Source organism: Nannospalax galili, unplaced genomic scaffold (assembly GCF_000622305.1).
Source record: "Nannospalax galili isolate Female #2095 unplaced genomic scaffold, S.galili_v1.0 scaffold660, whole genome shotgun sequence".
Lineage (NCBI taxonomy): Eukaryota > Metazoa > Chordata > Mammalia > Rodentia > Spalacidae > Nannospalax > Nannospalax galili.
In genome coordinates, this window is record NW_008349073.1 from 2,926,072 (window position 1) to 2,952,749 (window position 26,678).

The 26,678-nt window shown below is 44.8% G+C and overlaps 2 protein-coding genes across 2 annotated transcripts; one reads left to right on the top strand and one right to left on the bottom strand.

Annotated features, from left to right (window-relative positions):
- Positions 1-3,741: 3,741 nt before the first annotated feature.
- Pax4 (paired box 4) lies at positions 3,742-10,558 on the top strand. The gene is made up of 11 exons (XM_008846395.2): positions 3,742-3,876; positions 5,814-5,926; positions 6,289-6,419; positions 6,708-6,923; positions 7,210-7,285; positions 7,796-7,921; positions 8,140-8,222; positions 8,656-8,725; positions 9,126-9,181; positions 9,434-9,575; positions 10,385-10,558. The coding sequence occupies exons 2-11, from the start codon at positions 5,914-5,916 to the stop codon at positions 10,522-10,524; spliced, it is 1,053 nt and encodes a 350-aa protein (XP_008844617.1). The 5' UTR covers positions 3,742-3,876; positions 5,814-5,913; the 3' UTR covers positions 10,525-10,558.
- A 3,697-nt stretch (positions 10,559-14,255) lies between these two features.
- On the bottom strand, positions 14,256-25,598 carry Fscn3 (fascin actin-bundling protein 3). The gene is made up of 7 exons (XM_008846398.2): positions 25,455-25,598; positions 22,959-23,655; positions 22,519-22,637; positions 19,900-20,059; positions 17,958-18,128; positions 17,426-17,631; positions 14,256-14,432 (listed from the first exon to the last, which is right to left on the bottom strand). The coding sequence occupies exons 1-6, from the start codon at positions 25,596-25,598 to the stop codon at positions 17,426-17,428; spliced, it is 1,497 nt and encodes a 498-aa protein (XP_008844620.2). The 3' UTR covers positions 14,256-14,432.
- Between the last annotated feature and the right edge of the window lie 1,080 nt (positions 25,599-26,678).

Here is a 26,678-nt window from a genome sequence, read left to right on the forward strand (position 1 = left end):
TATATATATATATATGATGTACTGTATATTTCCAAAAAACTAGAAGAATTTTTAATGTTTTCACATTAAAGAACTGATAAATCTTAAATACATCTGTTTAAACTGATTTAAATGTTTCACAATGTACACATGTATCAGTCACTACATGGCACCCCATAAGTATTATGTTTTTATGCCTTTACTTAGTACCTTTAAAAATAAGTTAGAAAAGATTTCAATCAAGGAATGTTTTTTAAAATACTTGATTCCAAAAACTGTCCCAGTTATCAAAAACAAGAGAAATATGAGAAACTGTAACAGCCAAGGGGAAATGAATGATATGTAATGATAAGTAAAATGGTCTCCTGGATAGGATCCTGGAACAGAAAGAGGACATTAGGGAAGATGTGAGGAAATTAGAATAGAGTATGAATTTCAGCTAACTGTAACATATCAGTGTTAGCTTATTAATTATAACACATGCACCAATTAATTTAAAATGCTAATAGAGGAAACTAAATGTGGGAATGTAAGAATTCTCTGTACTGCCTTCAGAGTTGCTCTATAAAATAGCGTTTATTGAAACAAACTGGCTGCTTCCCTAGACCCTCTTCCCAGGCAAAATAAGGCAGAACAGGATGAGCACAGTTTGGCAGTTCTCAGGGAATGCACTTCAGGCTTCCAGTTCAGAGGCTGAGTCTGAAAACCTTAGTGCCAAGCAGCCCCTCCCCATTTTGCCAGACTGGTGGCTTGCAGACAAGAGAAAACTCTCCAAGAGTGCCTGGCACAATGTCATCTTTTGATTATGTCTTGCTGTGATTGCAGGCGCAGTGTCTGTCCTGGCAGTCTAGATCCGGCCTTCACATCCCTGTGGGCTTCCTTGCCCTGTGTCACATCCTTGGCCCTAGCCCCTGAATTTCTCCACTTTGTTGGGAGTTATTCTAGGGCAGTGCCGACTCACCACCCCACCTGATCTACTCTAATCCTGAAACAAACTTGGTCAGCCTTGAGCTCAGAGGAAAGGCCTTTCTCTTGTGCTCCTACTTCAAAGCCACTGTGGGTGTGCTTTTGACTGCCTTCCCAGAGCGATCAGCGGGAGGGAGCTCGGTGCCAGCTTTCTAAAAGCTGAGTTGCACTCGGCAGGGCTTTGCAGGTGGCAAAGGGTTCTGATCCTGGGAGAAATCTGGTCTGAGGGAAGAGAGTGACTGCATGTTTTGTGGGGTGGAGGATGCAGCGTTAACGTGAACTCCAAGCTCAGAAATATCCAGAGAACTCAAAGTACCCCCATATTTTTGTAGCAAAGGATCCACTTGGACTTTAAAGTGGGAAGTGCGGGCTGCTGGGGAGTGGTTTCTGATTGGTAGCTCATGCGCTCTGAAAGGCTGAGAGCTGGCAGGAGATGGGCTCTCTCTAAAGAGGGAAGGTGGCGACCAGGACCCCACAGCCTACTCAAAAGCACCATAGGGAGGGGTGAAACAGCCTGGAACTGCTATAACCGCCTCCAGCAAGTGCCAAGAGATCCCGAGGAGGTGCCAGAGCAAAGTCAGCGGGCCTGTGCGCCAGCCGCGCCCTGTGCTCTCCAGCTTTACGCACGGGTTTAGCTAGCCTTTTGGCCGCGTAAGGAACACAGAGGGGAACTCCAACCATCTCTACTAAAGATGGGACTTTTACCACAGTCATGGGCCCTTGTACCCGGGCTCCCAAGGGCAGAAGGAGCCAAAGGTCCAGGCTCTAAATCTGGGTTAGGCACAAGCTGGAATGGCCTTAGCTGGCCCGAGAGAGGGGCGCACAGTCTGGCTGGCGTGTGGTAAGACCTCTGAGTTAATGTATAATTGTGAGCAGATGGCGGGGGCTGGCAGCAGCCTGGGGCCTGGGCCCAGCTAATGAGGGACAATTAGCCCCAAACCCGGTGGGGGCAGTTGAGAGAGTCAGACAGTGAAGGCAGATATTTGCTCCTCAAACAGTCTGGCGCGTTGGGCAGAGGGCTGAGCGGCTGAGCCTTTGGGCTTGCTAGGCCCCCCGCCAGGGCCCTTTCCTCTTTTTTCCCTCCCCCTATCACCTCTGGGTCGAAAGCTTCTGTTTGTTCAGACCCGAGAGCCCGTTGTAAAGACTGAGGGAGAGGGTAGTTTATGGGAGAAATCGCTGCCTCTACCATCTGCCAGGGCTTGTCCTTTCTCCCCCCTGACACCCCTACCTACACCCTCATGCAGCTGTGTATAGAAAAAGCCAGTCAGGATATGAGCCTTGGGATCCAAGATGCAAGGCAAATCCCGGGAAAGTAATAAGGTAGGAAAAGGGGGACTAAGAACAGGGCCCCCTCATCCCTTCTTGGGGACCTCCTTTCACCAGGCACAGCCAAGCAGAGTAACTAGCAGTCCCTAGCTGCCCAAGGGTAGAAGTGCTCTCCTTAGACTGGGGCACGTGCTGTCCTGCCCATGGTGCTGAAACCATCTGTTACAGTGTTCCCTCTGCTCCAGGGCTCCCACCTAGCTTAAGGATGCTGAAGGAGAGTGGAAGAGGAGTGAAGTATGTGTCAGGGTAAGGTTGAAAATCCATTTCTGTGATGCATTTGGCCTTGAAAGACAAGACTTTCCAACCCCAGGATACAATTTCATGTATAATACCACTCCAACATCATCAAACCCAAAGTATTTACCAATGAGATCCATTCTTCTCTCCTTTGGCTTCTGGGTTAGTCTCATTGCCCTAACTAATCAAGGTTGCTTACTTGAACCTCACTTCTGTGACTGAGTTACAGAATCTGGGGTACAGAATGGACCCAAAAGGCTTTCCACATTGCCACTTTTACACCCTAGTTGGATCTGTCCAAGACTGTAATAGCAATAAGGCTTCCAAGCATGGGATTCTATGTTCATGCTCAGCAACCCATTCTGCAGGAGCAACCTGCCCAGTTACAGGTTTCCTCACCCAGCAGTGGTCCAGGTGCTCTTTGGTGTCTTTTGTGGGAACAGAAGTATTATTTTTCCTATAGTCCCAAGTAAAATCCCAAGTAAAATGGAGTCTAGATGGAAGAATGAAAAATCATTTACAGGTCTCCTTAGAAACACCACAGACATTTCTAACCATCCTCTGACACTCATTCCCACCACCTAACATTGTCAGTGTTTTGAAGTCTAGGGTGCCCCAATTTCTAGGCACGGACTCATCCTTCATGCCATTTTAATCAAGGAGCCGATTAGAGACTTTGTGGGGATCCTCTCTGGGAAGAACAGATGCTTTGTGACACAATATCTTCTCCATCCTCTCTCCTCTCAAGATTTTAGAAGCCAACTCAGTGTACACTTAGGAATCACTCTCTATATCCATTTATCTTTTACAGTAATGCACATATGACCTGGAAGTTGACTCGAAAGTTCAGACATATGCATTATGGATGAAGCTGCAACCAATAGTTCTAGAATATTCTTTTGTGGTTCTATGCACATGAAACTTTGGGTGCATAGTCTGAAGTTCCCCTCATCTTTTATGTTTCTCATTCTTTTCAGGAATACTGGCCCATGCTTGGGTATACTCTGGGTCAAGGGGGCCAGGGTAGGTAGACACAAGGTGGTCTCTGAGGACTCCCCACAGAAAGACACAGTGGGCCATTGGCTGTGGGTTGCCCTGCCTCAGGGCCAGTGTCAGTCAGCCCCATGCACACTTCCCTCCTCCTCTCTCCTCTGCTCATGGCCTGTGACATCACTGGCTGCTCCCAGAAGGCTGCCCTCTGCTCCTGAGCACAGGCTTTCTTTAGCTCTGGACCCCCTGGAAGAACCGAAGCCACAGCAGAGAGGAGGTTGTTTCCAAGAGCAGACCACCAGCACCCCTATCTCAGGAGCCCAGCACAGAAGACTGATACCTCTCACTGGAAACTCCCACCTCCTTTCCAACACCCAGGTAGCTCACCTGCAGGCTCATTGTCTGCTCTGCCGCCCATGTTATTTCCATGTCTTTGTGTGGCCAAGCCCAACTTTCTCCCTCTGTCTGACAGCTACTCACCCTCCTGCTCCTTCAACTTCCGCCCCTGCTTTCTCACCTAGTGAGAATCAGTTATTTTTTCCCAACAATTAACACAAATATTGGGAAGATGTGGGGAGGCTATTGGGTTTCTCTTTGTGAGTGAGGGGCGTGATTCATTTTGATTTGGAGATTATTTAGATTTGGATATTGAGCTGTGTTCCATGGCATCTTTGAGCGCTGGAGCTCAGAGTCTTATGAAGGATTCAGGGTTTGACAGATATTCTGAGCCCCCATACCCTGTCCTGGCATGCCTCCTTCCATTCCCAGCAACCCTCTTCTCCCCATTTTTTCAGTGGCAATTACACATGAAATAGGGAGAGAAAGAATCCCATGTTTAAGAGTCAGAAATTTTGACTTCTGGTCAGGAGCTAGCTTCTGAACCTTGAGTCTTACTATCAGTTGCTCTTGACCTATAGGAATCCCAATATATGTCTCAGATTTCTTTGGAAGAACTACTTTCCTTGCTGAGTTTCTGGAAGGATTAGAGACTGAAAGGAGATGTATCTCTAAAATGCTTAGAAAGAAGTGAATAAAAGCCAACTTAACTACTAACCTCATTGGGCTCCAGGTTCATTAGCGTTTCATTCCTGCTAGTCGACTGGTCTCTTCCCTGCTGCACTGTAATCTCTGTTTAGAAGGATAGAGTCCTGTCAAGCATTTCAGCTTTGGCTGATATTCTGACCTCTGTACTCTATCCTGGCATAACCCTTTATACACTCAGCTTGCTTCCATCTTTTTTTTTCCTCACTTCATCCCAAACAACTGGCCCATGTGCTCATACTTAATACCCTATTCAAGTAAGTAATTACTGATGAGTTCACTGAGCCAAGATAACCTCGTTATTTCAGGAAAATTCCATGGATAAGCTGTTCCCTGGAGTCACCAGTAGCTCTTCCAAGAGATAGGGGACAGCTTCAACTCTTATTAATTTCTGATGAACGCAGAGAAATGTGATGGTCCATGGCTGTGGCTGTTGCTGCTTAGAGACTCTGTTGTACTCAAGATGGCTTCTGTTTCCAACAACAGAAGCCCTCCCCTGCTTCTCATCCCTTCCTTTCAATATGTCTTCAGGAGACATTAGTACATCATACAATTGTCTGAAAGGTGGTCTGTGAAAATGAAGCTTCACTATGAAATCTAGACCTCTTTAGTGTTAAAAAAAAAAAAAAATGAACCAACAGCTCCAGCAACTTTAGAAGCTAAGAGGCGTGTTTTCTAGTAGAAGCCAGCACCTCAAGTTTATCTTTGTGTGAGACCAGAGCCCAGGGTCTGGGGTGGGAGGGGGCAAGTAGAGCTAAGTGCAACATTTCCTCCAGAGCTTCCTGGAGGACATAAAAAACAAAAACAAAAAACAAGAGCAAGACCTTTCCTGAAATACTCTGAAGGAAGGATTTAGCTGGTGGTTTGGAGAATTTAATCCAGGACTGTCTAATAGTGAATGCAAAGCCAGAGATTGAGGACCAGGGTCTCTAGTCCAAGTGTGTCAGCCAGGGGCTGAGAGAAGGCTTATGATTGGTCAGACACCCAAGTCTATTTGGAAAAGAGAAAGCCTTGAGCTCTAGGAAGTATTATCCCTTTCACCTCCCTGACCTTCCTTAGTGGATGTGTAGGAAATGAGTTCCCACTCACCTTCCTACCCCTCCTTTTGATACCTAAAAAGATCCAGGCCTCAGCTGGCCCTGTGATATTCCACACATAAGGACTTTAAGAGAATTCTAATGTTCTAGTGTTATCCAGTCTACTGATCCTCTATGACATTTATATTCCATGACCATTTCAAGGAACCTTATTCAAATAACACTCTATTATTTAAGAACCAGCCTCAAATCAGAATAGAAACTTCTAGAAGGAACTTCCCTTCTCAGCCTTCCCATTTGGCTTCCTGTCCTTCTGTGAGGAGAACCAGTGTGGAGCATGCCGCAGGACGGTAAGAGGCCTGTGAGAAATGGGAAGACCATGTAGGGGTTCAGAGACTGGGGTAATTCCCTCAGGTCTTTGTGTCCATCAACATGATTTCATTTGCCTTTAGGCAATGGTCTGAGGAAAGTTTTCTTCAGTTGCTCCCTCTCTGCTTCACTCTGCTTCCTTTAGATTGGGAGAATTAGCACAGAGCCCGCTCCCAAAGAAAATGACCTGTTTTATGACCCCAGGGAATAGGTGGGAGCAGTCTCTTGGAGAAAGACTTACTGGATGGTGGTAGACCAGGCTGGAAGACATGGGTGATCCTTGGCAGAGGTGGGTAGGGGCCTGGAGAGATGCAGTGTGCAGATGCTTACTTCTCATTCTCAGGGCTCAGCAGTGTGAATCAGCTAGGCGGACTCTTTGTGAATGGACGGCCCCTGCCCCTGGGCACTCGACAGCAGATTGTGCAGCTAGCAATCAGTGGGATGCGACCCTGTGACATCTCACGAAGCCTTAAGGTAGTGCCAAGCCCTTTACCCAGTGATCAGGGGCCTCTCTTGAGGCAAGAGTCTGGGGCTGTTACAAACTCCAAGAGTCTCTAGGGCTTGGGCTACCTTCTAGAAGATACTCTTGGAGCTTAGGAGGGGAAACTTTAGATGCCCAAAGATGACATTAGACTCTCAACTCCATGACTTGGTCCCATGAGTCTCACTTTGCCTTGCAGTTTATTTCTGACCCAGGAATGCTCACCTTCCTTCAACCTATCATGTGTTTCTTGTCCTGTCCCTGCTTCTCACCTGACTCAGGTATCTAATGGCTGTGTGAGCAAAATCCTAGGGCGTTACTACCGCACAGGTGTCTTGGAACCCAAGGGTATTGGGGGAAGCAAGCCACGGCTGGCCACACCCCCTGTAGTGGCTCGAATTGCCCAGCTGAAGGATGAGTATCCAGCACTCTTTGCCTGGGAGATCCAACGCCAGCTTTGTGCTGAAGGACTTTGCACCCAGGACAAGGCTCCCAGTGTAAGTGCCCTCTCCCTTCCCTGGGGCTGCAAATGGACTGGGAAAAACAAGAACCTTTTTACGTTGGTAATTCAGGCATCTCAGGTGGGGAGTAAGGGAAACCAGAGTCAGCCTCTTGACTCATAAATTTCTGTTCTGGAAGTGGTGGTAGTCAGAAAGATAAGTAGGAAGCATGGGGAGAGTGAGGAAGTTACCCCTGGGAATAATGTGTAGGGAGGAAAAGGGTCTGCAGGATGAAGTCCTGGGTCTGTATACCACCTTCCCAATCCATACCCCAACACCTCAGGTATCCTCCATTAATCGAGTCCTTCGGGCACTACAGGAAGACCAGAGATTACAGTGGACACAATTCATGTCACCAGGTGGGTCTTAGAGTTGTTCCTGGAGACAATCAGCCAAATCATTAGCATTTTATAGCTCTCAACATAGGTTTCTCCACCTTTGTTGGGTCACCCTCCCAACCATCCTATAGAAGGAGTCTAGTGAGGCTCATGGGTGTGAAATGACTTACTCAGCTACCAATCAATTGTTGACAAGTCTTAGATCAGAACCTAGATCCCCTAACTCCTAGTTTCATAGGCTCTGCTAAGAAAGAGGCAAAATTGGGTCTTTCCCAGCCTTCTTCTGCCTCGTGCATAACTTCTAAGAGTGTCCATCACATTCTAAGGATCATGCACACTCGGAGCAACCCCTCTGCAGTTGTCCCTAAACGCTACCATGGTACTAAGCACATCTGCAGCAAGCACCAAGAAGTACATGCTCTTCCCACTCTGATGCTCTGCTCATATACTCCTGCTGTTGCCTACCCCGGGCTCCACCTGACCAGAGGAGTCAACATCACAAATACCATAAGATATTGTCCTCCTTTGCAGATGTTTTGGTTCCAGCTGTTCCCAGTCAGCATAGTGGCTCTGAAGCTCCTCGAGGGTCCCACCCAGGAACCAACCACCGAAATCGGACAATCTTCTCCCCAGGCCAAGCCAAGGCACTGGAGAAAGGTGCTGAGCTGATAGACAGTGGGGAAGAAAGTCCTTGGTATGGCACCAAGGCAACAGTCCTGAGACTTGTGGCAAAGACTGAGAGAGTAGAGGTTATGGGTAGTTTGGCCTTGGGCAGGAAGGTTACCTGGGGTTTTAATAGGTAGGGAAGGGAGAAAGGACTGACAAGGAGACCATGCCTCATTCCCTCCCCTGCCCTCACTGTGCCATCTCTACAGAGTTCCAGCGTGGGCAGTATCCAGATTCAGTGGCCCGTGGAAAGCTGGCTGCTGCCACCTCTCTACCTGAGGACACAGTGAGGGTGAGTGAGCTCTATGGTGTGGTGTGCACAAACCATAAAGAAGAACGTGTACTGACCAGGACTTTGGGTCCTGGCAAGGTAGAATCAGGCAAGAAGGTGGAATCGAATTTCTTTGGAGAAAAAAATCAGAGATGAAACAAATTCTTCTTGTTTTTCTGTGTATTGCTCTCCTCTTTTCCCCACCTAAACCTTTTAGGTGAGGAAGGAAGGAGAGGGAGAGGGAGAGGGAAAGGAGAGGAGAGAAGAGAGGAGAGGAGAGGAGGAAGGAGAGAGAGAGAGAGAGAGAGAGAGAGAGAGAGAGAGAGAGAGGCAAAGGTCAGAACAGGGAGGGAGAAGGTTCTACATTCTGAGTCCAAGCCAGGAACAGTAATGAAAACAGCTGATGCTAGGTGGCTGAAGATACAGCCAGCTAATGGTTCCTGTTTTCTCTCAGGTCTGGTTTTCCAACAGAAGAGCCAAATGGCGCAGGCAAGAGAAGCTGAAGTGGGAATCACAACTGCCAGGTGATTTCTGTGCACATCCACCCACCTACCTACCCATCCACCCATCCATTATCCATCCACCCATCCATTGTCTGTCCATTCATCCATCCATCCATCCATCCATCCATCCATCCATCCATATTTAGATAGTATATCCCATGTGCCAGACTATACTAGATCCTGAACACACAGAGACCCTGCTCTTAAGGGTTTTCCTGTCCCCAGGATCACTTCTGGGATTTAATCCTTTTTTCTAGTTCCCTAAGGCCCTGTTTGGGGAGGAAGGCAGTCCAAGTTTGTGACATCTATCTATTCACATCTTTGCAAGAAGTTGCTGCCTTTCCTGGAGTCTTGCTTTTCACCACACCCCTAAGCCCCATTCCTATTTCTTCCTCTAAATGGATCCACCCTCACCCTGTAGGAGCTTCTCAGGATCTGATGGTACCAAGAGTTTCCCCAGGGATCATCTCTGCACAGGTACTTGGGAGGAGAAGGGAGTTTGTGAACTAGAAAGACTGACAAGTGAAGGCATGGTTAGAATTCAGATACTCAGGGACTTCCCTGTGTAAACTACAAAGTGCAATCCCCTTTTCTCCTATATGAATGGCACCCTCTGGAGTGTGCGACACAGAATGGGGGGAGCAGTTGGGGATCTGGCAGTCCTGGTTTCCAGGCTTTCTGAATAGGAAACCTCACTGGCAACTGAGGGTCTCCTCTTGCTTTCTCCAGCAGTGCCCTGGCAGTGTGCCCAAAGCAGCCTGGCCTGCACTGGAACCATTGGGTCCTTCCTTCTATCAGCTGTGCTGGGGGACTGCACCAGACAAGTGTCCCAGTGACACCCCACCCCAAGTCTGTCTCCAGTCCTGCTGGGGTAAGAATTCAAAACAAGTTTTAATCCAGCAGAGTGTGGGGAGAGATAACTGGCTCTTTGACTGTGGGAGGGCATGGTTCTCCAGTTGGGGATACCAAAGGAACCTCTCAGAACAGCTTTTCTCATTCCTTGCATGGTCCACATAGCTGGGAAGACTAGCATCCCCATGTCTATAGTAACTGACAGCTGCAGCAGGTAAAGGAAGTGGGATTGGACTCTGAGTCTGTATACCCAGGTTAGAGAACTGATTTCTCAGCCCTTTTCCTAAGTAACTGTGAGAAGTTTGTGGGAGCAATAAGACCAAGCCCAGATGCCAGCGTGATGGCTCAGCAGATAAAAACACTTGCCACTGAGCATGCATGACCTGAATTTGATCCCAGGAACCTTCATGGCAGAAGGAGAGAACTAACTACAGCAAGTTCTCCTCTGACTTCCACATGTGCACTATGGCACAAATGCATGCACATACAGGCACCCACAAACACACACACACACAGATGCGCACACACACACACATGCACGCACACACACATTCACACTTACACTACAGGATAAATGTGAAGAAAAAAAAAAAACCCAACTTCCTCTGTGTCCTGCAAGCTGTTTGCCCCCGCACCTGGTTCCCTGGATTTGAGATTGCTTTGCTTCCTTGCCCTTCCTGACCCTGCCCATCATCGGTCTTGATATTCCTTCAGCCCTGCTCTAGACTGGCACCCCACTGTTGTAATGTCTGAACTAAGATGAGAGACCCAAAGTTGGGTAGGATCTATGCCAACCTGCATATTGTCCATATTATTTTGCCCACACAGATTGTCACTCCTTCCTCCTTCCTGTGGCCTCTTCCTCATGTGTGGACCTTGCCTGGCCCTGCCTTACTACCCCTCCTGTGCATCACTTGTTTGGAGTGCCTGGAGAAGTGACTTCCACTCATTACTCACACTGGCCATAAGTGGTCCACTTGGCAGTAATAAAAAACTTCTTTTTTAAAATTAAGAGCAGTTCCTGTTATTCATTATTTCTTTCTCATGAACACCCATATGCCCATCTCTATCTATCTATCTATCTATCTATCTATCTATCTATCTATCTGTCTGTCTGTCTGTCTGTCTGTCTGTCTGTCTGTCTGTCTGTCTGTCTGTCTGTCTGTCTCTGTCTGCCTGTCTATATCTATCTATCTATCTATCTATCTATCTATCTATCTATCTATCTATCAATCATCATCATCATCTATCATCTATCTATACGCTGAGTGCTGTGTACACACACAACACCCACACACAATGGACCTGGTGCTGTGTCCATGCACATACACATACATATCTACCTATCTATCCATCCCAGGTATGTAGGCATATGTGTATCTATTGATCTATTTAGGTTTGGGGGCCACATGTACGTGTACATGCACGTGCGCACACACACACACGCACACACACACAAACTGAAATTACATCATAGCACTTCATCCTTAAGTCCTCCAGCATACATCTGCAAAAGAATAAGGAATTTTTCTTACATGACTACAATACTGTATCCACACCTAAGAAATTTTGCTATAATTCTTTAGTCTAGAAAAAAAATCATCAATCCCTTAATTGCATAGGTATTTTTGCCATAGCAGCAGAGTGGAGATGACAATTTTCATATTCTGCTTTTGTGCTTATACATGCTTCATGGCATGATTCTTCTTGACAGTAAGTTCCGAATTTTCTCAAGTCTGTCTCCCTGCAGAGAAAGCTCTATGACCCTCCTAGGTAGTCTAGATATGAGAAAAAGGAAGTAGAGAAAAGAAGTTGAGTAAGGGATATTTGGAAAAGATGATGGGCTCATATCTCCAAATTCTCTCTTTCTCTCTCCCTACTTAACCCCAGGCTGCTTTCACACACATGATCTTCTTGCCTCAACCTCCTTAATACTAGGATTACAGGCACATGCTACCAGCCCCCAGCAAATCCTTTCTCTTTTGAAAGGCAGAAGATGGATAATGGTGTTGGCAAGAGGGGTGGGGATGGGAAGAGGGAAATTGCTTACTCCATCTGGGATAGGCACTGATTCAGAACTGTCATTCAAGTGATCTTTTTATTATCAAACACTCCAACAGCCAGGCGTGGTAGCATATGCCTTTAATCCCAGCGCTTGGGAGGCAGAGGCAGGTGGATCTGTGTGAGTTCAAGGCCAGCCTGGTCTACATAGCGAGTTCTAGGCCAGCTGGGGCTACAAGGAGACCTTGCTTCAAAAAGACAACAACAACAACAAAAAAACAAAACCAAAAACAAAAGAATACTCCAAAGAAGGGAAGTTCAGGAACTAGTGACCAATTACACATACCTATTTACATATAATTCACATTGAAACAAACAATTTAGCTCTTATACTAGTCACATTTCAAGCACCACATGTGGCTCAAGGCTACTGTACTGGTCAGAAAAGATTATGAAGTATTTCCATGTGTAAGGAAAAGTTTATGACAGTTATAGCTCGAGGTGAGATTTGAAGGATAGTACAACACGGCCTACCCCACCCTTACCTTCTCTATTTTCAAACTGGAGATCTCCTGGACAGAACTGCTTAAGGAAACTAGGCAAGGTTTTATGGGGTGACAACCTGCACATCAGAATCTGAGAACAAGCCACTTATTTTAGTAAAAGGATTGATGTTGGCAATGGAAGGAGCTGTTTTTCTTTTCTTTTCCACTGAGGGCCCATGACTGAGCATATTCAAGCAAAGGCTGAAGGGTCACGTGTGGGGAACCGGGCAGAAGACTCTCTGTGTGTGTGTGTGTGTGTGTGTGTGTGTGTGTGTGTGTGTGTGTGCGTGTGTGTGTGTGTGTATGTGTGTACATCACATGTGCATTTATGTTCACATATATGTGTATCCCAGTACACACACATGCCCAGGCATCTCTGTGTGTATAAATATTTATGGAATGCTAAGAAAGGGATTTTTGTATTAAATGATCTGCAAGCTCTGATCATTTTTCATGTGACCTGTTTTCAACAGTCTCATTATGTTGCCCAGGATGGTCTTGAACTCTTTGGTTCAGCCTCTCCGGTTGCTAGGACTGTAAGTCCACACCACTCCACATGGCATTAGTCAGTGTTTAATGTTATCTAGGAAAGGAGATGCTCTACTTTCTAGCATTTTCTACTTATTGAATTAAAAAATTCTTTTCTATATCTCAAGAAAATTGAAACCTATGATGATTTTCCTCTCTCCAACTGAGTATCTCTTGGGTTCTTATTCCAGCCTTCTTTTCTCAATGAACTTTTAAAGTGGCATGTGTTTGCTGCTGCTTTAAATAACTATAAGTCAGAAGTGAAAAAATTATTCCCTTTTCAACCTCTTTCAATTCTGATTATAACAGAAGAAAGTTTCACATTGGTCCATTTAGCACCTCCTTAACAATTAATCTTCTTAACAAAAGGAAAGGGACACTAGGACTAGGAGAGGAAATCTAAACTAGAATTTGACAACATTGCTTTGTTTGTGTTTATGTTTATAGTAGCTTTGTATTTATGGCTAGTGATTTGGGTTTTGTTTTAGGATAATAATAAAAACATTCCTTTCTAAATGTGTGTGTTTAAGACTCTGTCACTAAAAACATTGACAGGACAGGTGCTAGGTAGATAAAGAACAAAGTCATGAAGACAATGTAAGTCAAACAAACATTCTGGAAATCTTGCTTTGATGGTAAGAACAGTAGATCAGTCAGATTTAAGTTTGAGTTAATTGCGTTGTTGCAATTAGTTATGGAACCTTGGGCCTAGTACTCCAGCTTATAGAAGGTGAGGCATGGTGGGATAATTACCATATTGCCCACTTCACTGGATCAAAACTAATGAAAGGACAAGGAAGTTTGTTAAATTGCCATAGAGGGAGGCAAAAGCGTGGGCTGGAGAGATATAAGACATTTAAAGTCATATCTTGATTCTGAATCCTTCAGCGCAAGGCTGGTTCTCCATGGGGGTCTCTGGGAAATATTTATGAGTTTGGGTTGGGGATGGGAAGACTGTGGTAACCAATCAGTCTCCTTTCTCCTGATAGAACTTACAGCAGTCTAAGAACAGTTTTTACCTTCATCTAGACATCTACTTTCTCTCTTTTAAATTATTATTTCTAGCTAACATACAAAATATTGTGGTGTGTGTGTGTGTGTGTGTGTGTGCATGTGTGTGTGTGTATGTGTGTTACTCTATAGTCTAAACTGACCTGGAACTTGCTTAGCCTCCTGAGTGCTGGGATTACAGGCATGCACCATCATGCCCAGCTAAATTGTTTTATTTTGACATTTTCATACATAAATCATTTTACCTTGCGATTCTTCACTTATGTACTCCCTCCCCATATCCCTTCATTTTCTTGCTGGTCCATTTCTTTCCCCTTCTACCTTCACAAAACATATACATATATAGGTAATGTGTGTATTTAAATCTAAATTCTATATATGAGAAAATATGCAATATTTAGTCTTTTTTTTTCTGCTCATTCCCCTCCTCTACTTCCCCTCACCCTCCATTTAGGCTTCTTTCTCCCTCCCCATAGTCCCCTTCTGTTCTCATGTCATCTATCTACATACAGATATATTAAATATTATATATATGTATGTATATATTCTATAATGAGAGAAAATGTGGTATTACAGACCACTACTCTCTCCTGAGTCAGACACACATAAGGGTCTTGGGGTTGGCCTGTTGTGATATATTGTTGCTTGAAACAGGTGTTTTGATAAACGTGGTAGGAAAAACTGTGTAACACATATTCTTCTCTTGGATCTTGACTCTGGGATTCCTGTTCTTTTTACTTCAGTAGGTTTTCCTGCAGGATTTAGAGTCTGGTAGGTGGCATCCCATTGAGCTGGGGAGGGAAGAGCAAACAAAGACCTTCAGGACCCAGTCATTTGTTGATTTCTGGCTTTTAGGAGAATTCTGGCTTAAGCTCCTATGAGAGAAGAGAGAATAAAATGTTTTGTCTCATTCTTTTTAAAATATTTATTATTATTATTATATGTGTATGAGTTTATTAACCAGGCTGGCCTTGAACTCACAGAGATCCGCCTGCCTCTGCCTCCCAAGTGCTAGGATTAAAGGCGTGAGCCACCACTCCCAGCTTTTATTTATTATTTTTATTTTATGTATATGAGTGTATTGCCTGCATGTATGGAAGTGCACCTGTGTTGTGCAATGTTCGCAGAGGTCAGAAGAGGGTGTTGGAATCCATGGAGTTACAGACAGTTGTTAGTAGCCATGTGGTGCTGGGAATCAAACCTGGGTCCTCTGCAAGAGCAATCAGTGTTCTTAACTGCTGAGTCACCTCTCCAGCTTGCTTTGTCTCAATCTTCATGAGGATAAAAATTAAGCATATGTGAAATTAATTTATAAGAAAAGGTAAGAAAAACAAAACCTCCCGTCAGAGTTCAGATAAAGGCTATAGTCAATAGAAATTAGCTTACTAAAATTTTGCCTTTTTGTGTATTTATTTATCTTGTTTTGGTGCTGGAATTGCATCCAGGGCCTCCAGCACATTAAGTAAATGTATAGCACAAAACTATTCCTCTAACACATTTACTAAGAATCTGAGCTGGACTGGAGACTTCTGATAGGATGAAAATGTACTAGCTGCCAGCTTTCACCAAGCATTTATTATCTTTTGGAATTGTCACAATATTCCTACAAGGTCAAAACAATCTTATTTTACTTGTAAGCAACAGATTTTGAGAAGTTCATTTGCCCAGGGTTAACTGATAAAGACCTAATTAGAGCCTAGATCCAAGTCCAGAAATGAGCTCTCAATCACTACAGTACATTGTCCACTAGAATGTCCAGCTTGGAAAGAGCCTGAGAAATCTGTGTAAAATCAAACTCATTATGAAATAGGTAAGAAAGTTGAAGACCAATAGAATTTCTTTTTATTTTTCTCAATTTGTCCATGGTTAAGTGGTTGTGTAGAAAATAGGGGGGAAAGTGGGCATACATTGAGAGTCGATACAGTTTTTGATTTTTAGCTTTCATAATACACATGAAGTAACTATTACTTCCATTTTATTACATACAAGGAAGCAGAGGTCTTGAAATGTGAAAGGAATATCCCTAAGGCCACAGTACCAGCTAGTAAAGTGCTTGCCTAGTGTACACAAAGTCCTAAGTTCCATCCTCAACACTACATAAAGCCAGGTATGGTAGAGCATGCCTGTAATCCCAGCACTCAGGAAGTAGAGGTAGAAGGATCAGGAATTCAAGGTCCTCTTTGACTATGTAGTAAGTTGAAGGCCAGCTTGGGCTACAGGAGACCCTGCCAACAGTAACAATGAACTCAAAGTACTTTCTACACTGTTCTTTTGACTATCTAAGCCAGGAAAATGGGGCCAATTGTGAACTGACAGAATTAAGAGCAGCAAGATATCTTAAAGAGTTGTGAATAGAGAATGGTAGAAAGGAAGCAGCACATTAAGAAAGTCAACTTAGTATAGAGAAGAGATTGGATGGGGATGGATCTGGGGATGAGGACAGCTGCAGAGGGGCAATGCAGCAGCACCTGGACTGATGATGGTAATTATAAAGGAGGCATTGTTAAGGAAGTACCCAAGAATTTGCAGAGTTGGATAAAGGGACCAGAAGGAGGTTGGAAAGACAGTACTGAGGTCTGACCATCTGGGAGGATAGCAGAACCACGTAGAAAAAGAGGATGAGGCAGAAAAAGAGACTTGCCTTATGTGGTGGTTTGAATGAGAATGTGCCCCATAGGCTCCAAGGATTTGGATATTTTGTCCCCAGTTGGTGTCACTGTTTTGGGAGGTCTTAGAAAGTGTGGCTATGTTGGAGGAAGCATGTCACTGGGGGCGGGCTGAGAGAGTTCTTAAGCCTTGCCGGATTGCCAGTCACTCTTTGCTTCCCATGCCTACTTGAAGATGTGAGAGCTTAGCTTCTGCTCCTTCTCCAGCCACCTCGGCCACCACACCTCCCCACCGTGATGGACTCTTGCCCCTATAGAACTGTAAGCTAAATAACCTCTTATAAGTTCCCTTGGTCATGGTGGTTCTATCATAGCAACAGAAAAGTAATTAATACACCTTAGAAGGGAAGGATGAGGATACTGAATCAGCAATACTGATTTTCAGGAACTGGCACATTGAAGTTAAATCAACCTTTCATAAAGACATTGGAGAAAGATGAGGTTAGAATTTTAGAGAAGAATTAGGGCTGGAGATAAACCAGGGGATAAGAATAGAAAAAATATCTTTTGGGGCTAGAGAGATGACTCAGTGGTTAAGAACATTTGCTGCTCTTGCATAGAGCCCAGTTTCTGTTCCCAGAACCCATATAGTTGCTCACAGCTATCTACAGCTCGAGTTCCAGAGGACTGGACAACCTCACCTGTACTCTGTGGGTACCAGGCATGCATGTAGTGCACATGCAGGCAAACACTCATAGACATAAAATAAAAATAAATCTTAAAAAAGAAAACACATCAACCCCCCCCCCCCCGGCAACCAACGTGCATCCCCAAAGTCATTCGTTGTTCCCCCAAATGGGGTAAAATTCTGAATCTTAAGAGACATAGGTTAGGATGTCGCTCACTTTGTCCCCTCTAGGCCCTTCAAACACATGTGTCAGTGTGGCATAACACTGAGAAATTCAGATGTGATCATTTTCTTCCTTTTCTAGCAAGACCAGCTTTAGAAGTCTGCAAAGAATGGTACAGATTTGGAATTAACCTCTGGAGTTGATCAGTTCTTAGATGGAAGTCAGGCCAGTAGTGCATTTTGGTCTTTGCATCACACACCTTCACCACCCACAACTCCTTCACACACCTCAACTCCTGTTTCCCCCAGTGTTAACCCTCTCCCTTACCTAAAATTCCCAGATACATTCTTTGGTAATATCTTCACTGTCTGCCAATAGTGTGCCACTTCGGTCACCTCGGATGTAGAAACCATTGGGTGCCAGCACCGTGAGCAAGTTGCTCCCCTGAAGTTCTATGCAGAAGTTGAGGGCAAATTTTCCCCAAGGGCGGAAGGTGCCAAAAGATGTTATTGACCAGAAGGATCCACCCTGTGCTGAGGAGGGAAGAGCTCAGGTTGGTTGGCCATTTGGAAAGTTCTCTAAACAGTCTTAAACCTCAAGAGGTCTTCCCCTAAGCTTGCCACCCTCCCCTGAGGTCACAACCTGCCTGCCTTAGCAGGTCCTTCGGCTGGGATTTTGCCAGTTCTTGTTCTGCTAACCCATATGGAACCTTGAAATGTGAAAACAAACAGAAACCCTGCTGTTTTCATTTTTATGATGAGTGGTGAACAGACTACGGGTGGCAGATCTTGAAGTCTAGCCCAAAGCAGAGGCTGGGGCTAGACTGTGATCTCTGGGCCCAGGAAGAGGAGCCACTCACCCTGAAAGTGGTAGATGCCCTGGTGGCAAGGCAGCAGCTGAATGCAGTCAGGCTGATCCATGTTGCACTGAATCAGGTCATGTTCTGAAGAGGAGCCCACATACCCATACCGACCTCGTAAGATCAGGAAGGGGCGGTTGGCAAATTGAATCCCCAGTTCCTCGTTTGGGCCTGAAAGAAGTAGGAAAGCATTATCCGGATGGGCAGCCTCGGCATGTTTTTCCAGAAGGAAGGAGAGGGACACTAACTGCTGAAGGATGTTGTCAGTATTTGTGTGTGTGTTTGTGTGTGATGCATGCGTGTTTTTCTGTGTGCCAAGGCACACATTCATGGAGACCAGAGGAGGTTGTTGGGCACCCCCCTCTAATCACTTTTTGCTTTATTCCCTTGAGTCAGGGCTTCTTACTGAACCTGGAGCTCAGTATTTTTCCAGGAAGGCTGGAAGCCAGCAAACCCTAGTCATGCTCCTGTCTCTCTCCATCCTCCTCCCTGGACCAGTGCTGGGGTTACAGGCACTCACTCACAGACTCACAGCAACACCCAGTTTTTTATGTGGGTGCTAGGGATTAGAATGTGGGTCTTCATGTTTGTGTAGCAAGTGCTTTACTCATGGAGCCATCATTCTAGCCCCAGGATGTTGTCAGTATTTAAAGAAATATTTTATTTTCAAGTTGGGCATGATGGCACACACTTTTAATCCCAGCATTCAGGAGGCAGAGGCAGGTGAACCTGTGAGATCGAGGCCAGCCTGGTCTACATGGTGAGTTCCAGGCCAGCTGAGGCTACAGGGAGACCCTGCCTCAAAAAGACCCTCCCCCAAATTTATTTTCAATTTTGTGTATGTTTGTGTATATCTATGGGTTTGTGCATGTGAGTGCAGCCTGTGCCAGTGGAGTCAGATCCTCCTGGAGCTGGAATTACAGGTGGTTGTGAGTTACCCATCTTGGGTGATGGGAGCAGAACTTGTACTCCCTGAAAGAGCAGTACATGCTCTTAACCACTGAACCATCAACTCCCATTGTTGGTATTTCAGCTTTTAATGGACATCTGCTATATGCCAGGTCTTATGCTAGGTGTTCATGAAATGTTGGTGAGAGCACTTGGCACAGCATGAAGCACAAGAGATTTACATATTCTTCTTTCCTTTGGGATGTGTTAATCTTTTTAATCCCCAAAACAACCCTGTGAAGCAACAGAATGGGATCTTTTCCATTTTTCAGACAGTGAAACTGAAACTCAAAGAGATGGGTTTTGTACTTTTTTTTTTTTGTCCAGCAACAAGAATCCAGTGACTGAGCATATAGGTGCACCTAAAACTTCTGATCTAAACTTCAGTGTTTCCAATTCCTTTTTTTCGGCTTTTCTTTTTTTTTTCCAATCACTTTTTAAAAAAGTCATATTTCAGGCCAGCGAGATGGTTCAGCAGGTAAAGACACTTCCCACCAAGCCTGACAGTCTGAGTTCATCCCTAGAATCCACAGCAAAAGGAAAGAACCAAAACTGACCTCCAAAAGTTGATCTCCATAAATGCTCTGTAGCTCTCTCTCTCTCTCTCTCTCTCTCTCTCTCTCTCTCTCTCCACATATCACATACAATACTCTTACTACTACTATTACTATATACAAATTTTAAAATTAAAATGCTTGGGGCTGGATAGATGGCTCAGTGGTTAAGAGCAATGGTTGCTCTTGCAGAGGATCCAAGTTCGAGTCCCAGCACCCACAAGGTGGCTGAAAACCGACCATAATTCCAGTTCCAGAGGAATCTAACACTTTTCTCTGACTTCCACAGGCACTGCATGACACAGGTGCACTTACACTAATGCAGTCAATACACTCATATACTAAAATAAAAATAATAAACTTTAAATTTTAAAAATTAAATTTAAATTTCAGCTTCCTCTCAACTTGGATTAACCTGGCAGGGGAGTTGTTGAGCTCACCTGGATTGGCGGCATTAGCCATTAGCAAGCCATTGGATGCAATGGTCAGAAAACGCCCATTGGAGGACTGCAGGATGAGTTTTCCACAATTCCAGTGCACACGGAAGAAGGTGTCAGACTCCAGGGGATGCCCATCAGCTGTCACTGCCCTGTGGCGCCTCTGGAGAGAATATCAGGAACAGAGCAGAAGTAAGCACAAACAACCTCACCTTTCTTCTGTCAGTTTTATTCCTGGACCCTATTTCTGTACCCTATCCCTTCCCCTCTGCAGCCTCTGTAATTTTCCCTGTGTATGCCTTAAGCTTTTAAATCCTTTTTACAAGGAAACCAAACCAAACCAAACCCAAACCAAACCAAACCAAACCAAACCAAACCAAATCAAACCAAACCAAAACCCATCTCCACAAAAAACCATGTTGTGGTCTCAGCTCTCCCACCTCCATCAATTTGAAGTGTGACCCAGAGAACAGCATTAAAAAATAAGACCAGGATATCATATGAGAAATAAACCTTGACCCTGACTCCAAAATAATTTTGAAATGTATCAGGTAAAAACTAAATTATGAAACATCTAGAAGACATAAGGGAAAGTCTTTGTAATGTGAGTGAATAGTGATTTATTGGGATGAAAAAGGATTAAGTAGTTAAAAGTTTTGAAAATTGGACTTTGAAGTTAAACAAACAAAAATTTGCTGAGCATAGTGGTGTATGCCTTTCATCCCAGCACTTGGAAGACAGGGCAAGTGGATCTCTGAGAGTTTGAAGCTAATCTGGTCTGCATAGTGAGATCCTGTCTCAAACAAAACCAAACCAAACCCAAAACTCCTTGCTTCTCAAAACATATTTAAGCAAATGAAAAGGCAAGATACAGATTGAGAGGAAGCATATACAACTCATATGTTTGGCAGGGGATTTGACTTTAGAAGATATGAAGATCTCTTCAGTTTAAAACCAATGATCCAATAACAAATGGACAATAATAATAAAGACAACTCACAGAGAAGACACATAATTAGCCAGTAGATATATGAAGAGATGCTTAAATAGCTATTTATAATGTGAATGGAAACTACAGGATAATAAGATGCCATTACATAGCCGCCAGAGTAACTATAGTGAAAAGATGGACAACACCAAGTGCTGATGAGGATATGGAACAATTAGAACCCTCATCCTTCACTGGCAAAATATAAAATGGTATAGCTACTTTTGAAAACTGACATTTTCTGTCCTTTTATTTTTTTTTCAAATCTTAGCAGAATATGGTGGTACACACCTTTAATCCCAGTACTTGTGAGGCAGAGGCAGGTAGATCTCTCTGAGAGATCATGGGCAGCCTGGCCTTCACAAGTTCCAGGCCAATTGTGACTACATGGAAGCCCTATCTCAAAACAAATAACAACAACAACAAAAACTTCCACCCCCCCCCTCAAAAAAAAAAACCCAACCAGACAAAAACCCAGGATCTTATGTAGCCTAGGTTGGCCTCAAAGTCAATATATAACCAAGGTTGGCCTTGAATCTGTCCTGATCTACCTGCCTCTATCTCCCAAGTGCTGGAACTACAGGTGTACCCTACCACACCCAGCTGAAACCGTATGGCATTTTCTTGAAGGATTAAATATACATCCATCATATGACCTGGTAATTCTACTCCCAAGAGCTTACCTAAGATAAATGAAAAATATAAGCTTGCAAAAAGCTTGCACACAAATGCTCATAGCAACTTTATTCATAGTAACCCAAGCTGGAAATAACCCAAGTGTTTAACAACAGAATGGATAAATAAATCATGTTTATACTTCTGAGTAGTATTAGAGGCTACCATTCAGCCATAAAAAAGAATATAGAGATATGCAACAACATGGGTGAATCTTAGTAATATTCCTCCCCCTAGAAGAAGCATGCATACCATATGAGTCCATTTATAATTTTATTTATTATTTTTATTTTATGTGTATGAGTGTATTCCCTGCATGTGTGTAAGTGCACCCGTGTTGTGCAATACCCACGGAGGTCAGAAGACGGCATCAGAGCCCCATCAGAGCTGGAGCTACAGATGGTTGTTAACTACCATGTGGGTGCTGGGAATCAAACCCAGGTCCTCTGAAAGAGCAGTCAGTGCTTTTAACTGCTGAGCCCCCATATGAGTCTATTTAAATGAAATTCTAGTAGGTGAATCTAATCCATAATGTCAGAACAACCACAGACCAGGCCAGTGGTGTAAGAGGGCCAAGGATAGAGAGAAAGGGGGCAGTTGGGAATTTTTATGGTGGTGGAAATAGTCTCTAATTTGTGGTATGACTGTGGCATGGTTGTATACATTTGTTGAAGCATACTGAATTTCACAAGTGCAATTTATTCATATAACTTGTTCATATATACACAATGTGTATAATATATATCATGTAATTTTCATTTTGTTCAAATTATGCCTCAATAAAATAGTTTTTTTTTAAATAAAAGAAGGTCCATTGGGTGAAAATGGATGTTTATCAGGTAGGGTCTGCACAGCTCACCTAATTTTTCTGGCCATACATACTGGAGAAGGAGAAAGTGTTGTCTAGATGAGGAGTGCTCAGCTCTTACCATTTCTTGTACTGAACATCAGAGCCTCACCTGGGCTAGGTAGTAACCATTGGCTGAACGAAGTTGTAAGGTGGGACTTTCTGTGTCACACTCATACTGGTACAAGGACATTGGGGTCAAGCGCTCAGAGGCAGCACACACCTCAGCATCTGCAGAGGAGGTACAAAAGAACAGAATTCTAGCCTGGCTTTACCCTCAGTCCTAGCCCTCCTTCATGCTTATTGCTGGGCTTCCCTGTATTTTCCCCTCCTCAACCCTATGCTAGACCATAATAATCTGGAGAAGACCCAGGTGACTTTCCTTTAAAGCCCGTATCTCTAACTGTCAATCTTTCTCAAGTCATCCCCTTGGGGCCCCAGAGTCTTCCTTATAAGTTAGATACAAGAACTCTTGCTGGTCCTGAATACAATTTCTTCTCTTTAGTACTTGGTCTTTCCTCCCTCCATGGTGATATTGAACGCAGCACTTGCCATAGACGACTGAGATGAATCGCCGAGACTTTGACCTTAGGCTGACCCAGGTTGGGAAGTGCTGTAGGATGAACCACTCCTCACCCCTCATGGGACTGGAGCCCAGGCCCAGGAGTAGACGTGAGCCTTGTGGATATAATGTGCCCCCTTCTCCATCACACAGTGCCACAATCCCTCTAGGCCGGACTTGCATGTGAAAAGCTGTCTGTGATGAGCGCTGAGGGACCAGCCGGTCTACTCGGGACAAGAAGTGGTGTGTAGAGGTCTCCAGGTGATAACATCCATCTTGAAAATGCAATAGGAAACCACATTCCTCTAGGCAGGGAAGTGCTGCATCTACCCAGATTCGGCCCACGGTATGGTCAGCCCGGGCATAGCTGCGGTAGATGGGGCTGTAGAGGATCACATGGACATGCAAGGCTGGCCGGGGGGTCCACATGTGGTAAGCTGAGAGGACCCTGGAGTTGCAGAATACATCCTCACCATCAGACTCCAGATAACGACCAGAGATTATGCATTGGAGGGTCCATTTGCTGTTCCGGTGGAAACGGATCAGGAAGCATCCGTGGTGGCTAGTTCTTGGCCTGCCGTAACACACAGTGCCATCTGCTTCACACAGCAGGTAGAGGCCCTGCAAGCTCTTTAGCCGCACCACGGCCTGTGCATCAAGCTCATTGCTCACCAGGAGCTCCCAGCTCTGGAGGAAGAAGAGGATTATGAATGCCAGCAAGTTATGGGCTGAAGACCTGCAAACTGCCACCCCTGGCACCACCAGCACCTTCACCAAGACCAACCACCCTCCTTTCCACATCTTCCCTGGCATCTCCTTGCTATGAATGTTTCCACCCTCTTAACTAGCATAATCAAAAGATTTCTGGGCTGCTCCACTGCTACAGCCATAAGGCTCCTTAAGATGCAATGAGGGCTGGCTAGATGGCTCAGTGGGTAAAAGTGCTTGCCATGAAAGCCTGGTAGCTTGAGTTTGATCCCTGGAATTCACATGAAAAGTGCTGAACGCAGGCTGGTGAAATAGCTCAGCAGGTAAGGGTGTGTGCGGCCAAGCCTGACTATCTGAGTTTGATCCCTGGGTCCCGTATGGTGGAAGGAGAGAACTGACTCCTGCAAGTTGTCCTCTCTGATCTACATGTGTCATGTGTCATAGCATATGTGCACCCTACATACACATATGCACACACACACACACACACACACACACAGAGGCACATAAACACACACAATGTAATTTGCAATCCTAGCACTGCTATGATGAGATGGAAGTTCACCAGCCAGATGCCCCAGTGTGAGCAGAAACAATAAGAGAGATTGTCTCAGTAAGGGGAAAAGAGAGAACCAGTTCCTGCAAGTTGTCCTCTGACCTCTGCATGCATGTACGTGAGCCCCCCCCTGCCCCGCAAAAAAAAAAAAAAGAGCCAATGAACCCTGTGGGGCGGTGCATGCTTTTGATCGTAGCACTTAGGAGGTGGAGGCAGGCAGATCCCTGAGTTTGAGGCTAGCCTGGTTTACATAGTGAGTTCCAGATCATTCAAGGGCTATATAGTGAGACCCTGTCTTTAAAAAAACACCCAATGAGCAATTCTATAGTTAATAGGAGCTAAATTGCACTCTCTCCCTTGCTCCCATTCTTTAATAATTTATTTTTATTTTTAAAAAGCACTTTCCTTTAAGATTAACTTCTTTTGCTGGGTATGGTGGCACATGCCTTTAATCTCAGTGCTGGGGAGGCAGAGGTAGGCAGATCTCTTTGAGTTCGAGCCCAGCTTGGTCTACATAGTGAGTTCCAGGCCAGCTAGACCTACAGGGAGACCCTGTCTCAGTAAGACCAAAAAAAAAATAAAAAAATAAAATAAAATAAAATAAATAAATAAATAAAAATAAAAAAAAATAAATAAATAAAAAATTCCTTCATGTTTCTGCTGCTCCTGGATAGCACATACTCCACATATTTCAGTACCGGCCCTCAAAGAAAGCACTCTAATAGGCAGCCTTACTCCAGGGTATAGACTGTTGAGATACAATTGTTTGTTTCACTGTGATAAATTTGGTTTATGAGAGAGGACTTTGCTCCTGCTTCACTCAGTCATCTGTTACAGAGATGCTGATGCTCCCCTCTAAAATGGATCAGAAACACAGGCCTTGCGCTATGGTCCAGCTTCCCCTGGATGCCCAGTTCTGCCTTCCAGCCTGGGCTCCCCAACTTTCCTCTTTGTGATGACACAACCACCTTGCCCTAGGATGGAGTGTAGGAAATACTGGAAGAGGGTGAAGCGGCCAGGCCAGCAGTGAGATTTCATCTCAGGAAAACATTTTTGAGAGCTGGAGCAGTGCAGATCCAGGAGCAAAGCCTGGAGTAAAAGTGTCTTAGTCTGGCAACAGCAGAGACTAAGCGAGTGATTAGGCTGAGAGTGTAAGACACACACACACACACACACACACACACACAGAGTTTTAAAGTCTAGTCCAAGTTGGCCTCGTTACCTGTCTCCTGCCCAAACTCTTTGCAGTAGCTGTGACTCTATTCTTACACGCTTCAAAGGTGAGGTAGGTTCCTGCCCAGCTGATGAGCCCAACCCTTAGGTCCTCGGCCTTTGGATGTCTGTGTATCCACTCCAAATCAGCCATGGGGCCGGTGCCAGAGATGATGACTCTGTCCGGCCCTGCCTTACTCCCAGTGGTGAGGCCCCACAGGCCATATGGCCTGGAATAAGGCCTATAGTACCCACCAGAAGATGTTCCCAGAGGAACTTGCCAGGCAGAAGCTAGCCTAGAGCCCAGCATCTCTGTGACCCGGGAGCATTGTGACTGTAAGGGCTGCCTCTTATCTCACCACACTGGGGAAAGGGCACTGGCCTAGCAACATTAATCCAGTCTAGAGGATGTCTTCTCTGCATTTGTCTTCTCTGCTAACTCCAGACAATGAGGTAGGCTCAGACTAGGAATCAGTACTGCAACCTGTGACTTTAGACTTGTCCCTTCCTTTCTTTACTTTTCTATTTAACAAGATAAGAATCCAAGCTCTTTACTTCCTAGCAAGTGAGTTCTGCTTGGCTTTCCTGTGGCTCAAATTTCCTTTCCTTTTTTTTTTTTTTTTTTTTTTAAAGTTCAAGATAGCCAAGGAAAATCTGTTTCTAGGGCTTTGGGGAAGACAGGGTCAAAATATTTTGGAAATTACTTTGTAGGGAAGGAGTGCAAACTAGATAGACAACCACAAAGGACCAAAGCACTCATATTATCCTGGAGGGCTTGGCTCAGATAGAATAGCCTGGATGGAGTCCCAGCACTGCTCCTTGCCAATCCCCAGCCGTACTGCTGGTGGGTAGGTCACTGGCTAGACAGAAAGCCAGAGCTGCCAGTAAAGATACCAGCCTCTCCTCTCCGAACAGTCTCTGTTCCATCACTTTCTACAAAGCTCAAGGAAATCCCAACCAGAACCTGGAGAAACTGAAAACATGAAATGAAGATAAACAAAAGGAATGATGGTAGTGACAGTGGGCCTTGTTTAAAACTTTGCTGGGATCTGCCAGGAAGCTGCCAGACAACCCTGCTTGGGGAATGACTCACAGCCGTGTCCCTCATTCGGCATAGATGGGGTCTTCCCAGCAGAGTTCCAGTGGTGCCTCACAAGGGATTGTGACCCTCAGGCTCCACCAGTGTTTTGCCAAATAAGGCTAATAGATCCTGACCAGAGCTGGAACCATTCAG